Source organism: Notolepis coatsorum, assembly GCF_963971535.1.
Source record: "Notolepis coatsorum genome assembly, chromosome: 5".
In the NCBI taxonomy this organism is placed as follows: domain Eukaryota; kingdom Metazoa; phylum Chordata; class Actinopteri; order Aulopiformes; family Paralepididae; genus Notolepis; species Notolepis coatsorum.
The window spans coordinates 147006988-147023075 of record NC_140169.1 but is presented as its reverse complement, the minus strand read 5'-3'; the positions used below and the strand labels follow the sequence as shown (position 1 = coordinate 147023075).

At 43.8% G+C, this 16088-nt stretch overlaps 1 protein-coding gene across 1 annotated transcript in view; it reads left to right on the top strand.

Moving 5' to 3' along the window:
* Positions 1-16088, top strand: part of LOC311227988 (alpha-N-acetylgalactosaminidase-like) — a 42686-nt gene that overhangs the window by 8289 nt on the left and 18309 nt on the right. The window contains exons 3-5 of the mRNA XM_084313873.1: positions 713-853; positions 15072-15283; positions 15985-16079. Of these exons, the coding sequence (XP_084169999.1) occupies positions 713-853; positions 15072-15283; positions 15985-16079 (448 nt within the window). The remainder of the gene's footprint in view (positions 1-712; positions 854-15071; positions 15284-15984; positions 16080-16088) is intronic.

The window sequence follows — 16088 nt, the reverse complement described above, 5'->3', positions numbered from 1 at the left end:
ATCTGTTCACCTCTCTTTCCCTCCCCCTCCTCCACTCCCCAGTGATAATCTGTTCACCTCTCTTTCCCTCCCCCTCCTCCACTCCCCAGTGATAATCTGTTCACCTCTCTTTCCCTCCCCCTCCTCCACTCCCCACCCCAGTGATAATCTGTTCACCTCTCTTTCCCTCCCCCTCCTCCCCTCCCCAGTGATAATCTGTTCACCTCTCTTTCCCTCCCCCTCCTCCACTCCCCAGTGATAATCTGTTCACCTCTCTTCCCCTCCCCCTCCTCCACTCCCCAGTGATAATCTGTTCACCTCTCTTCCCCTCCCCCTCCTCCACTCCCCAGTGATTATCTGTTCACCTCTCTTTCCCTCCTCCTCCTCCACTCCCCAGTGATTATCTGTTCACCTCTCTTTCCCTCCCCATCCTCCACTCCCCAGTGATAATCTGTTCACCTCTCTTCCCCTCCTCCTCCTCCACTCCCCAGTGAGAACCTGTTCACCTCTCTTCCCCTCCCCCTCCTCCCCACCCCAGTGATAATCTGTTCACCTCTCTTCCCCTCCCCCTCCTCCCCACCCCAGTGATAATCTGTTCACCTCTCTTTCCCTCCTCCTCCTCCACTCCCCACCCCAGTGATAATCTGTTCACCTCTCTTTCCCCCCCCCCCTCCTCCACTCCCCAGTGATTATCTGTTCACCTCTCTTCCCCTCCTCCTCCTCCACTCCCCAGTGAGAACCTGTTCATCGACATGGCTGACCGGCTGGCCGAGGACGGATGGAGGGAGCTGGGTTACGTCTACGTCAACATAGATGACTGCTGGTCCTCCATGGACCGGGACAAGCTGGGCCGCCTGCAGGCCGACCCCAAGAGGTGTGTTTCAATTCAGTCTGTCTCACTCACCGACCCCAAGAGGTGTGTTTCAATTCAGTCTGTCTCACTCACCGACCCCAAGAGGTGTGTTTCAATTCAGTCTGTCTCACTCACCGACCCCAAGAGGTGTGTTTCAATTCAGTCTGTCTCACTCACCGACCCCAAGAGGTGTGTTTCAATTCAGTCTGTCTCACTCTCTCACCCCAAGAGGTGTGTTTCAATTCAGTCTCACAGTCACCCCAAGAGGTGTGTTTCAATTCAGTCTGTCTCACTCACTCACCCGAGGGGTGTGTTTCAATTCAGTCTCATTCACCCTAAGAGGTATGTTTCAATTCAGTCTCATTCACCCTAAGAGGTGTGTTTCAATTCAGTCTCATTCACCCTAAGAGGTATGTTTCAATTCAGTCTCATTCACCCTAAGAGGTATGTTTCAATTCAGTCTCATTCACCCTAAGAGGTATGTTTCAATTTAGTCTCATTCACCCTAAGAGGTATGTTTCAATTCAGTCTCATTCACCCTAAGAGGTGTGTTTCAATTCAGTCTCATTCACCCTAAGAGGTATGTTTCAATTCAGTCTCATTCACCCTAAGAGGTATGTTTCAATTCAGTCTCATTCACCCTAAGAGGTATGTTTCAATTCAGTCTCACAGTCACTCACCCTAAGAGTAGTGATGCACCAATGTGAAAATTGTGGCCGATACCGATAACCGATATTAATATTGCTGTTCTGGCCGATACCGATATTTACCGATGTCGATATCTCTGTATAGAAAACAATTTTTTATGATAATCAAATAAAGAGCTATTTTTACTTTTGTAACTTATTTTCAGAAATGACAGATAGTTTGAAACTATTTAAGGCCAAAACATGTAAAAAGATAAAAAAATATATATAAAAAAAAGAATATATATATATATATTTTTTTTATATCGGCCCATATCGGCCCTAACTTGATATCGGACCGATACCGATGTGTAAAAAAACGACCATATCGGCCGATATATCGTGCATCACTACCCAAGAGGTATGTTTCAATTCAGTCTCATTCACCCTAAGAGGTATGTTTCAATACAGTCTCATTCACCCTATGAGGTATGTTTCAATACAGTCTCATTCACCCTAAGAGGTATGTTTCAATTCAGTCTCATTCACCCTAAGAGGTATGTTTCAATTCAGTCTCATTCACCCTAAGAGGTATGTTTCAATTCAGTCTCATTCACCCTAAGAGGTATGTTTCAATTCAGTCTCATTCACCCTAAGAGGTATGTTTCGATTCAGGCCCTGTTTAGACGGAAACGCTAGCAGGTGAATCCGCAAAAATATTTTTTCGGATGTGCCTTTCGTTTATACGGAAACAGCGTTTTTACGGGGTAAAACCGCAAAAAAGTGAGACTACCTTCCAGGGTGGAATTCCTAGAAACGATAAACCTTTGCGCTCTCATCTAAACTGTCAAACCGCATAAAACGATGACGAAAGGGTTGTCAAGGCTCTCGTCGCGTGTACTGCTTACATCACAGGCATGCGCCAGTAGCCTAGAAGCGTAAACAAAGCATGTCTGATTATATCCATGGCGATCACCTGAAGGCTACATTGGCAGTACTTTTAAATACACAAGAATCTGTCCCGCGGCGTGACTGGACCCACTGTCTGTGAGTGACTCTGCTTTGGTCCAATCACATTCCCCACCCACAGTCTGCGAATCAGAGGCAGAGTAGGGCGGGTCTTCACAGCACGTCATGTGACATATGCGCCAATCGTGTGACAGCGGGGCTCAGTCGTCTGGAGTCGTTACAGCCTCGTCTGCACGGAGAATTCCATCCCAAAACGATAGTCTAAACGCAAAATTAAAAGTGAAACTGTAAGACGACTTTTGCGGTTTCTGTTCAGACTCTCTCCGTCTAAACGTAGCCTCAGTCTCATTCACCCTAAGAGGTATGTTTCAATTCAGTCTCACAGTCACTCACCCTAAGAGTAGTGATGCACCAATGTGAAAATTGTGGCCGATACCGATAACCTATATTAATATTGCTGTTCTGGCCAATACCGATATTTACCGATGTCGATATCTCTGTATAGAAAACACTTTTTTATGATAATCAAATAAAGAGCTATTTTTACTTTTGTAACTTATTTTCAGAAATGACAGATAGTTTGAAACTATTTAAGGCCAAAACATGTAAAAAAGAAAAAAAAATATATATATATATATATATATATAAAAAAAAATATATCTGCCCATATCGGCCCTATCTTGATATCGGACCGATACCGATGTGTAAAAAAACTGCCATATCGGCCGATATATCGTGCATCACTACCCAAGAGGTATGTTTTAATTCAGTCTCACAGTCACTCACCCCAAGAGGTATGTTTCAATTCAGTCTCATAGTCACTCACCCCAAGAGGTATGTTTTAATTCAGTCTCACAGTCACTCACCCCAAGAGGTATGTTTTAATTCAGTCTCACAGTCACTCACCCCAAGAGGTATGTTTCAATTCAGTCTCATAGTCACTCACCCCAAGAGGTATGTTTCAATTCAGTCTCACTCACCCTAAAGTGGTCTGCACACGGCGGGCGACCGACGTCGCCTGGCGATGCGATTGTCTGTCGCTCAATGACAATCGCCTGGCCCCCCACACCAGACCCGACCGTTCACAGGTATAAGAATGTGTCTCTCTGTCTAGCTGGGGGTGTGGTTACTTGTTTCCCCCCGGAGGGAGATATAGGAGGACGGACCGGATGTTAGTTTGTTGTGAAGCGAGTGTAGCTGTGTTGTGCTTTACGAGGGAATATTAACCTGTAAAACCCATATTGAGCTGGAATTAAACCACCATATATATATACGAATACAACCCCTCCTCATTCTTCCTGACATTACTGCATGACTGATCGCTACAATACGTTCATTACCACCGATTGGACAAGTAATGTTATGCACCTGCTGAGAGGATGTTTTTTCACAGAAGACGCTGTTCTGTTCTCAACCATCATTTCTTTGGACTATAAACCTTACAAACTACATCAGCTGCAGCCTGGACATTAAACTCTGTCAACACCCACAACTTATTTTGTTACCAGAGTATAAAAACATCTAGTAGGTGCATCGTGGCGCATTGTTCATTTATTAGTTAATTAATGACAAGCGACCACTATAGCTTCTCAAACTAACGTTATTTATTTAAATTGTTCCTGTTAATAATAATGAACATAAGTAGCATGGTAATAATACGTAGGTTATTGATCAATTAATGTATATACTATACAACAAGAGGTGCAAATCCAGAGCCTGCAGAATAATGAAAGACCCTCACCACCCCAATAACAGACTGTTTCAGCTGCTGAGGTCAGGCAGACGCCTGCGAACCCCAGCTACTAGGACAGAGAGGCTTAGGCTCAGCTTCTTCCCCCAGGCCATCAGAGTCTTGAACAATGAACATTGAGTACCACAGAACACTGAACTATCCACACATAAGCACACATGAGCACACACACGACACGCACGCTGTGCACGCTCACACACTAGCAGCCACTTTGACACTTTAACATGAGCGGGCACACACTCATGCCGCACACACCCACACTTATTGCCAAAAGGAAAGGCCACTTTAAACTAGTATTAGCAACAGTAACAGTGTATTGCACTACCAAAGCTACCTAGCATGTCCTATATACTCTGTAAATAACTATGTACAAATGCCGAGGTGTCACACCATGTTGCCTGTTACCTGTTATTGCACAATGTTTTTTGTATTGGATTCTATTATATGTTGTACCACTGTATTGCACATTGTTGCGGGCAAGACCACCCGCATTTCATTGTATACTCGTATGCCGTGACAAATAAAACTCTTGACTTGACTTGACTTGATGTACTATTGATACATTTAATGGTGTACAAATGATACACCAGTAGAAGTCATGTTATTTCCTCATTGTCCTTTCTGTGTCGCCTCAAAAAATAGGATCGAAGCGATGTTTAGCCAGACGACAGAAATAGCTGCGCGACCGTCGCTTCAAAATCTCCTGCCGTGTGGGTTCTCTCATTCATAACAATGGAGGCGATACAATTCTGTCGGTCGGCTCGCAAAAAAGGTCGGTCGCTTGGCTAAAATAGCCCGCCGTGTGCGGAGCCCTTAAGAGGTATGTTTCAATTTAGGGCGTGTTCACACCTGAGAGTCTGCGGATAGTCTGGACTTTCTGGTGGACCAAATGTGAAAATGATACATTGTTTGATTTTGGTCTGCGTTCACACTACCCTTTTTGGTGCGGATCTAATTTGTAAAAAAAAGGACATACGGTCGCATCTATTGGACTATAGCACTCACAAACATAAACAGTTGCCGGCAGCGTAATGAGAGAGATACTATTACGAGCACGGCACACGTCGACTAGAGAGGAGAGAGAGAGAGAGAGAGAGAGAGTCCGCGCGCCTGTCATTCATTTGAGTCGCGCGCAAGCTGTCACTTGGCGCTGTCACTCATTTGCTCTAGATTAGGTACTATATAAAGTTCGATTGCGTTCACACCAACAGCAAACGCACCATGGTCCACTTTGAAACGAACCGAGTCCCAACTTTTCAAGAGGACCATGGTTCGGTTGTTTGGTCCTCAAAATAGTTCGGTTTGTGTTCACACCTGTACAAACGAAACGGACTATTGATCTAATTCAGTCTGTCTCGCAGGCAATTTTGTCAGCCAAACGCAACTTTACACTCTGAGGTAACTTACGTTTGACAAATGCAGTCATCTTTGGTTGATTGTCGGCAGCTTTTGCATTTGTGCCTTTTTAGGCCACTCGTACCTGACTCACTTTGTGTACTTCATTAAGACCACGAACGTATCACAAGCAGCATATTCCGTGTCGACACTGTCATACTCGACTCTTGCAAACTTTTCACAAAGTGCAGATTTCCCGGAAATCTCTTTAAGTTTGACAGACGGGTTCTTGTTTTTAACTTTTTACGCGTCAATTCGGGAATTTACCCGCTCTTGATCGGCCATGGAAGTGTTTGCAGCACGCGCCTCCATTTCTCTCGCTCTGCTCAACAGGCTCGAGGTCACATTGCCAGCCGGAGGCAGTACTAGACTTCCGGTGTAGTTCGTTTAGTTTGTGATGCAGTGTTGAGTGACTGAATAAAAACGACAAAAATGGCGAGGGTGATCAATGCAATGTTTAACTCGATGCTGGGGAGAAATGTTCAAATATCGGTTTTGATTTGAAATAAAATAAAATATAACTGCATCATGGTTTTCACTCCCGTCCACTCCCGTAGATTTTTACTCCCGTTCCTGCCCAATCATGTGATTTAAAAGTGAAATTTACTCCCATCCTGTGGGAATCCCGAAAAAAGATCCTCTAATGCACACACACACACACACACACACACACACCTACACACACACACACACACACACACACACACACCTACACACACCTACACACACCTACACACACACACACACACACACACTTCAATGATTAATTTATGTCCCCATATTATCAAACAGACAAGGGACACAAACAATGTAAATGTATTAAGATATTCAGAGATCTTTCTGTTACCTATGCGCTCAGTTAACAGGTTGATTGATACATACAACGGTTAAGCAGACGGCACATTAACGTACAGTGTCTGCTTCAAGTATATTACATTTTCTTTTTTGCACATTATGCAACTGCCAAACACAGACAGTCAAACAGACACACACCCACATCCCTACCTACTGTACCTACTGTACCTACCTTCCTCCTACCGCAAACACTGGCACCGCTGCCAGCCAGCTACTAAGCCATATGTCAATAAAACGTGACGGACAAAGAACCACGCCAGAAACATCCGCGTAGTTCTACAGTGTGCCGTGTCTAGTTACATATATTTACTTGTCATGGGTACAATATATGTCCCATCGGAGCTGGACGATACGAAATGTACTGAATTGTTATTTATTTGATTTATTATTATATTATATTATAAAAGAAATATATATCTATTTGTCTCCGATACCCGATCTAGCTATTTTAGTCATATCGGGGCCGATATCCGATATCAATATCAGATCGGTGCATCCCTAGTTTTAGGTTGTGTGTTGTGAGTTCAAACTAATTTGGCTTAAAGTTTAAAGCTCAATATCAAAACGTGGCACTTTACAGTGAACAGGAGGTCTATTTGTATTAAAAACTTGTTTTTCATTTAAATGTCTGGAAGAGCTCAAGAATAAAAATGTCATGATATTTTCGTTGCCTTTTTTGAGTTGATCTAAATGTTACTGATTGTGTTAAATGGGCATATAATATCGTATCATATCGATCGCAGGCACCTGAATCGTATCATATCTTGGCAGACTTTGTGATATCGGCAAATATCGTATCGTATTGTTGTCCAAATAATCAATATCGTATCGTGATGAAACTGGTGATTCCCACCCCTAGTAATGATGACCCAAGGCTAGATCCACAAAGAATGGATTGCACGGAGCAAGTTGCTCCCTTACTTACAATTCATTATGAATTGAAAATGGGGGACATGGAATTTTCATTCAATCAATCACAGTGCAGATTGATTGATTGAATGAAAGTTTTATTAAGAGATTGCAGAATGGGTACAATACAGTACGGCTCAATACACACAATTGTTAATGTTAAGGGGATGCAGACCAGAGAAAGACTTTCGTCTTGTTTACATCAGGGTCCCCCATTTTCAATTCATCATGAATTGTAAGTAAGGGAGCAACTTGCTCCGTGCAATCCATTCTTTGTGGATCTAGCCCCCAGTGTCCTTACTCCTCATACGCTGCTCTGCTCAACCTGCACACACCTACCACAGAAACAGAATAACAGAATTATTCAGATGTGACTTTGATGACTTACAATATATACCAACTAAACACAATGACAAAAAGTAAAAAGATAGATTGACTGATGTTTTGGGTCAGCTCCAGGTCTGGTTGTCTCATCAGTCACTTGAAGTAAGCCATGATATTATGTGTATATATATATTCTAATATCGTATCTCCTTAACTTTGATGGTTCTACAGAGTTCTACTAGGCTGGGACAGCGGCCCATTGGTACTGACTGACACTGGGCTGGCCCAATCACATATCTTACTAAGCACCCCCCCGCCAGTCGTGCAGGTACATGACTGAGAGGGGGGCTGGTACATGACTGAGATGGGGCTGTGGTACATGACTGAGAGGGGGCTGGTACATGACTGAGAGGGGGCTGGTACATGACTGAGAGGGGGCTGTGGTACATGACTGAGAGGGGGGCTGGTACATGACTGAGAGGGGGATGTGGTACATGACTGAGAGGGGGCTGGTACATGACTGAGAGGGGGCTGTGGTACATGACTGAGAGGGGGCTGGTACATGACTGAGAGGGGGCTGTGGTACATGACTGAGAGGGGGCTGGTACATGACTGAGAGGGGGATGTGGTACATGACTGAGAGGGGGCGGGTACATGACTGAGAGGGAGCTGGTACATGACTGAGAGGGGGCTGGTATACATGACTGAGAGGGGCTGGTATACATGACTGAGAGGGGGCTGGTACATGACTGAGAGGAGGCTGGTACATGACTGAGAGGGGGCTGTGGTACATGACTGAGAGGGGGGTGGTATACAGGACTGAGATGGGGCTGGTACATGACTGAGAGGGGGCTGTGGTACATGACTGAGAGGGGGCTGGTATACATGACTGAGAGGGGGCTGGCTGGTACATGACTGAGAGGGGGCTGGTACATGACTGAGAGGGGGCTGTGGTACATGACTGAGAGGGGGCTGGTACATGACTGAGAGGGGGCTGGTACATGACTGAGAGGGGGCTGGTATACAGGACTGAGAGGGGGCTGGTATACAGGACTGAGAGGGGGCTGGTACATGACTGAGAGGGGGCTGGTACATGACTGAGAGGGGGCTGGTACATGACAGAGGGGGCTGGTACATGACTGAGAGGGGGCTGTGGTACATGACTGAGAGGGGGCTGGTACATGACTGAGAGGGGGCTGGTACATGACTGAGAGGGGACTGGTACATGACAGAGGGGGCTGGCTGGTACATGACTGAGTGGGGGCTGGTACATGACTGAGAGGGGGCTAGCTGGTACATGACTGAGAGGGGGCTGGCTGGTGCATGACTGAGAGGGGGCTGGCTGGTGCATGACTGAGAGGGGGCTGGTACATGACTGAGAGGGGGCTGGTACCATGTATTGTGCATCATTGTAGGTCAAACCATTAAAAAGTTAATTTCCACAGCAGCCATTTTGGATTTTGGTCTCTCACAAATTTCCCCCGCCTTTTTAAAAAAATACACCCCGGCTAAATTTGTTTATTAACCCTTCTAGATGACAAATTGAGAAACGAAGTGCCACAGATGACCCAACTACTAGGTCCATATCGTATCATCATAATATTGTTTTAAAAATCATTAGGATAAGGGTTCCCTTGATAAAGATGCATGAAAAGGCTGTATAATATACAACACCTGTAGCTCAACTGCAAAAACTGCTTCTTTTTATTTGATTAGATTTGTATTTGGAAATTAAAAACGCATCATAAAAACAAATTATCTTGACCAATTTGTATTCCTGAGGATATCACCTAAAAGCATTCATTAAAACACTTATTTCCAAGGTAGTCCTCGATGGAAGACATAAAAACACAGCACATATAGCCTACTCAACTGCACATTTTTCCTCAACTGCAAAAATGTATGCCTACTTATGTATTAGCCTACAGGGAAAAACACATTCACAACAGGCAGCAAAGATTATTTTCAGCCAAGTATGGTAATAAGGTAATTAGGATATATATGGTATGGATTACTTACTCTTATAACTTATTACTATCTGTGGTAGCTCTAGTCTCCACCTACACAAATCGTTTTTGTGCTGTCCATTGATCATGCACCTTCACGTGGTAGGCACATTAACTGTAGGTCAAACTCTCCAAACAAACAAGCATACCATTGATTTAATTGCTATATAAATCACACATACAAATATCTAACTATTACTCCTCTCTGAACATGAATATAAAACAAGAAGGTGATCTATTAACTGTGTAAACCTTATGCAATATTCATCATTGATATTTGAATACTTGAAATCAGTATCAACTGAGTAGTTAGTATCAAATGAAATAAGATAGAACAGCTCCATGCATTCATTGAATAAACAACTATTTGCTCATTACCAGTATGGTATTGTTTAAATTGTACAGCTTTTTGCACATCTTTGTCAGGGAATTCCAACTATTCTGGACCTGAATGTACCAGTTAATTGTAATCATCTCTCTCTCCTTATGTCTAGTCAAGCCAGGTTGTGGAGGAGAGAGACAGGGATGAACAGGCTATACTATAGACTACTTTGCCCATCCTGAGCCTGCTATGATGCAGGTGTTTTTACATCACCACCCAAAACAAGATTCAGCCAAGAGTACACTGGTCCACTTGCACTGGTCCACTTGTTCATGGCACTTACTACCCAGCTTTGTAGTGGTTTTGGGGGAATAGTACAGTAGGTACGCATATTTAAGGGGACCGCAAGGATGGTGTACTGGTGGGTGGTGTCCGAACGATTATGGTGGGCCGGTCTGGGCCAAAAATGCCAGGGCCGATTTTTGGTCCCAGTCCAGCCCTGGCTGTAAGTTATACATTTGTTGTGTGTGTGTGTGCGTGCACTGAGCAGATCCGTTTGAAAGTCGGTCTAAAGAGAAGTATGTCCATTCTGCTGCAATCTTGATTTTCGATAGGCTTTCGAATAAAAAAACGACACTTCCCAGCTCACGCCAGCCCCTGTCATCGGATTTCTAGCGTGATTTTCTCTTCATTTTCCGGATCATATCTCATGGGTGCAGGGCCGCCTGGGAGAAATGCGAGGCCCTGTGCGAGATTTAAACACGAGCCCCCCCCCCCCCCTAAAAGGTAAAAAAAAAAATATATATATATATATATATATATATATATATATATAATTTTTTTTTCCTTCTCCATACAGTCAACATATTCTTAAATAATAGCGCTGCCCGAGGCTGGGCATGATACAGTCAACATATAGCAAGAGAGAGAGCGAGAGAGAGCTCCCGTTCTACAGTCAATATACAGTGTTATCGCTGCACAGACCCGGCAATGCCCCTGACCCTCCACCAGAGCAAGGCCAGAGAGAGAGAGAGAGAGAGACACATTGGAAAGAAACAACCCAAAACCAGAGCAAATTGAAATGCTATTTGGCCCTAAACAGAGAGTACACAGTGGCAGAATACCTGATCACTGTGACTGACCCAATACTAAGAAGATCCTTGACTAGGTACAGACTCGGCGAGCACAGCCTAGCCATCGAGAAAGGCCGCCATAGGCAGACCTGGCTCCCAAGCGAAGACAGACCCACTGCACACAAGATGAGGTGGAAACCGAGCTCCACTTCTTAACAACCTGCCCACTATACCAAGACATACTTCCCACAAATTGCAAACACCCAAAGAGACTTTGAAAACATCGACAATAACTCAAAACTCTCATACCTACTGGGAGAAATACAAGAATGTGAAATAAAGCCCATTTGAATTGAAGAGAGAGATAGATAGAGCATGTCTGTGTGTGTTAGAAAGAGAGGGACATATAGAGAGAGAGAGCATGTCATTTTGTGTGTTAGAGAGAGATATAGAGCATGTCTGTGTGTGTTAGAAAGAGAGAGAGAGAGAGCTTGTGTGTTAGAGAGAGAGAGCATGTCTGTGTGTGTGTTAGAGAGAGAGCATGTATGAGAGAGATGAGCAAAGATGAGCCCCTAAAGGATATTCAACTTTTAATGGAAGAACAAAACAGAAGGAAAAGATAACTTCACAAAGGCAACATGAATATACATAGATCCAAAAGGACAAAGATCAACACTTAAATCCAAAGAGAAGAGGGTCTATACCAGAGAAAACAAAGTAGCAAGGAGCCAATGGCCGACATCAGCTAAATAGGCTAACTGCAAATAGAGTAGCCAGGTACTGACACCAGGCCACACACCGTTAGCTACTACAACAGCTAGCCGGCCCGTTTGGCTCAATATAACGTTAGCTACGTTAGCTAGCCGGCCCGCTTTGGCTCAATATAGCATTAGCTACAACAGCTAGCCGGCCCGTTTGGCTCCCGAGAGAGAGAGAGAGATATATCCACGGCGGGAATAGAATAGAATGCATTAAAAACTCACCAAACGTCCAAGAGGATGGAGACAACCGCGTGGAGTTGACGAAGTTCATCTGCCGAATGACCGTCCTCTTCATCTTGGCATAACAATGCTGCACGCGCTCTCTCTAGGTTAGCTAACGCTAGTTAGCCTTTAGCTAAGCTAGCTACTAGCCGACATCATCATGGCTATCCCGACTGAACCACACGTTAGCACTCGATATTATAACGTAGCTAAAGCTAACTAGCTGTCCCTGCCTTTAGCTAAGCCGACATGGCTAGCCTGACTGAACTGTCTAACATGCAACAACTTTCATCTTCAGTCCATCTGCCGAATGACCGTCCTCTTCCTCTTGGCTGGCATAACTAAGCATAACCTCCAAAGCTGCACGCGCGAAATAGTCAAACGCAGCTGACGCACGCCGGCGTACACATGATGTAACCCCTCCCTTCGTTGAAACCAATAGTATGTCTGCTGCAGAGCCCCAGAGCTCCAATAGTGAGTATGCCTGCTGCAGAGCCGCAGAGCCAGGAACAAGACACATTCTACAAACGTGTCTAATGTGAAATATATAAGCATATAAGCAAAACTAGTTTCAGGTCTGTGATGAAAAAGGGCCTCGCGGGAAGGGGGGCCTTGCAAAAAAAAAAATAATAATAATTTTTTTTTTTTTTTTTTTGTGAGAGGCCCACCTTCCCGCGAGGCCCTGTGCGACCGCACTGCTCGCACACCCCCTGAGGCGGCCCTGCATGGGTGGTACAAACCTGAACGTTATTGCCATAAAATAGATTTCAGTTAGTTTCTCTACCTTTCTGTGAAAGTCTAGCAAAAGAAATTGTGTTGCAATCTGATAAAATGTGGGAGCAATTTACATTATAAAAAAGTAACTGTACTTACAGTAGATTTCATTCATGGTTTTTGCTGCCCTGTCAGGGACGCCTGGTGGTACTAAATCCAGATTGAACTTTGCCATTGGAAAGTGGAGAATTGGCCTTATCCATAGTGTGTGACTTTGCCATAATAAGTTAATTTATAGGCCTAATATGCTATATTCTATAATCGTATTTCAAATAGCATGTATCCGGATGGCAGAATTCAGTACTTTATCTACAAAACCTCCTGTACATCATCTGCCCTTTATTAATTTGCTTAGATTTTTAATACACGTGAAGGTGCTGAATGAGCTCAGTGGCAATTCTTCATGTCTGGTCAATTTTAGCATGGTGTTATTCACCGTCAAAGATGACAAAATTAAATGTATATTCTCCTTTGGTTCATTACAATTTACTCAAGCCTAGTAGTAAATACATTCCCTGAGGTCCATAGATACCAAGAACATGTAGAAGTGGAGCAGTCTTCCATTTACTTATGTGTAAATTCTTAGGCGAATTTTCAGAAAATATGGCTAGGGCTTAAGAGGTTAAGTCACTGGTCGACTTAAATTACTGACTACACACAGAATGGTTAATTTAGTCAAAACGGACAATTCTTGTAGTAGAGAAATGCCTTTTTCCCTCCTTAGACCAGCTTCTACCTTCTATGCATGCGTCATCCATTGCTTTTTGCCACAGAGTCCTTAGTTACCATGGCTCACTCCGCAATTTCCAGCCTTTTAGCAGAGATCCTTCTTAATTTGAAACATTAAAACTCACGTTTCACCTCAAAACGTAGTCAATAAAAATGTTACTCGACATAAAATCACATCACATTTAATCATTTTCTCTGAAGATGTTTGTTTTGTAGCTTGTAGGTGAGTTGTTAGCGCCACCTCCAGCGTTACTGTATGGATTTCCCCAAATGACCAGAGTGATCCGTCTCTGCTTAGTAGTGCTTCTGTTTCTCTCCTCCACATTGCCTGTGGTGCATTTTTTCCTATTGCTAGGTTTTAGTGAGTTTTTCCTTACCTTCGAGTGGGGTATGTCTGGGAGTGTTGCATTAATTTAATTTATTAAAAAAAATGGGACTTTATGGTGTTTTTGTTTTGTTCTTGATTTATTGTGATGTTTCTTCTTGACTTGTTTAACCCTTTATCTGCCAGGGATTATTCTGATCATATACCCCTATCTGCCACTGTTGAAAGTCTATGGAGATGTTCCCCTTCTTTGCAGGGCTATAACTTTTTAAATTGTATTGCTAAATTGACATTACTATGGCCCATTCAACGTCAAGTATCTATCGTTTAGGATGTAGCAACGTTCTACTTTTTCATTCACATATTCATACTAAAATATGTTCTAAAGTATAAATATGTTTTAATCGTTTTCTGCAGCATTCTGCAGAACGTGAGTTATAGCCATAAATGCATTATATTGATGATCAAATACAGTTTGATAGCGATCGGCGCCAGATAAAGAAATTCAAATGTACGTGCTTCTAGAAGTTACTACTCATCATCTGATGTTGACCGGATGGGGGGGGGGGTCGTTTATAATTCCGTGGCCAACGTTAGATGATTCATGTAGTGTGGGTGATATGATCATCAGAGCAGTTTGTATCGAACACGGTAATAATAAATGCTGAAACTTACCCCAGTCTCCTCGGGCCGTTGGGCGATCAGCTTGGAGTAGAAAGTGTTCTATTATGGAATGTTGATGAACCATTTCCAGGTTGTATAATACTATATACGTCCAAATAACGTTGTTTATTGAGTTAGGGCGAGCGATTGATTATCCAGTGTGTCGAGATGGATGAGCACCACTTTCGGTTTCTGGTTTGCTGTTTGAGCGATCCGCCGATCGGCCACCAGATGGCGCTCTTGAACCGTTGGAGAGTTGAGAGGAGATCAACAGGAGATCTCAAGTCTCCGCGGGTGAAATATGATTGCCATCACAGATTTTTGAAATATTGATCTCAATGACGTGTTACGGCATCATTGGCAGATTACGCATGGCGGAGAATGACGTGTTAACTCGTCCTTGGCGATTAAAGGGTTAAAGAAGACGTGTCCGGCCCATGGGGACATTAACGTGTGTTGTCGGGCCTTACAAATACATTTGATTTGATTTGATTTACTCCATGCTTGTGTACATAAATGCTCTTGTTTGCCGTCAGGTTTCCGGGAGGTATCCTCAAGCTGGCGCGCTACATGCATGACCGGGGTCTGAAGCTGGGTCTCTACGGAGACATGGGCACGCACACCTGCGGAGGGTATCCCGGCACCACCCTGGACAAGATCCAGATCGACGCCCAGACCTTCGCCGACTGGGGGGTGGACATGTTCAAGTTTGACGGCTGTTATTCAAATGCCACGGAGCAAGAGCAGGGTAAGTGGTGTGATGGTTTGTGGCTCACCACACTAAGGTAAATTCCATGTCGTAGGTTAGAATCCGGGTTCGAAATGTACTGTCTTGATTAGGGGTGTAACGGTACACAAAAACCACGGTTCGGTACGCACCTCGGTTTTGAAGTCACGGTTCGGTACAGTGGGGGAAAGTTTGGCTTTCCATGTTCCACTCAGGGGTGATGTAGTGTGCAGTAACTAATTGTACTTGTAGGGCTGTCAACAAATATTCTATATTGAAATTAATAACCGACTTGTAAAAAAATTAAAATAAATCTCTCAGTGTTGTGTGTGGGTTGAACGAACACCCAGCCATTTGCGCAAATTATATTTTGGGAAGGGGTGAACTTGGAGTTTTGAAAAAAATTCTGCATGCAAAAGAAAAGTTCTGCATGTGCTGTCGTTAGTGGTTAACGTACCGCTGTATTAGTTCGGTACACAGCCGTACTGAACTGAAGGTCCAGTACTGAAATGGTTCGGTTTACACCTTTACACCCCTAGCCTTGATACAGGTTGTTAATGCTTAAGAGCATACTTAAGCATATCTTAAATGGCATTACAATCACATTATTGCTGCGTGCTGCATATAAACATATAAACATATCATATAAACATATAAACATATAAACGTGCATGTAGATGTACAGAACTCTCGTTTGATTCCACTGTGCATTTCTCTGATAGGCTACCCTCTCATGTCAAAGGCTTTGAACGCTACCGGCCGCCCCATTGGCTACTCCTGCAGTTGGCCCGCCTACCAGGGTGGACTCCCACCCAAGGTAATGTCA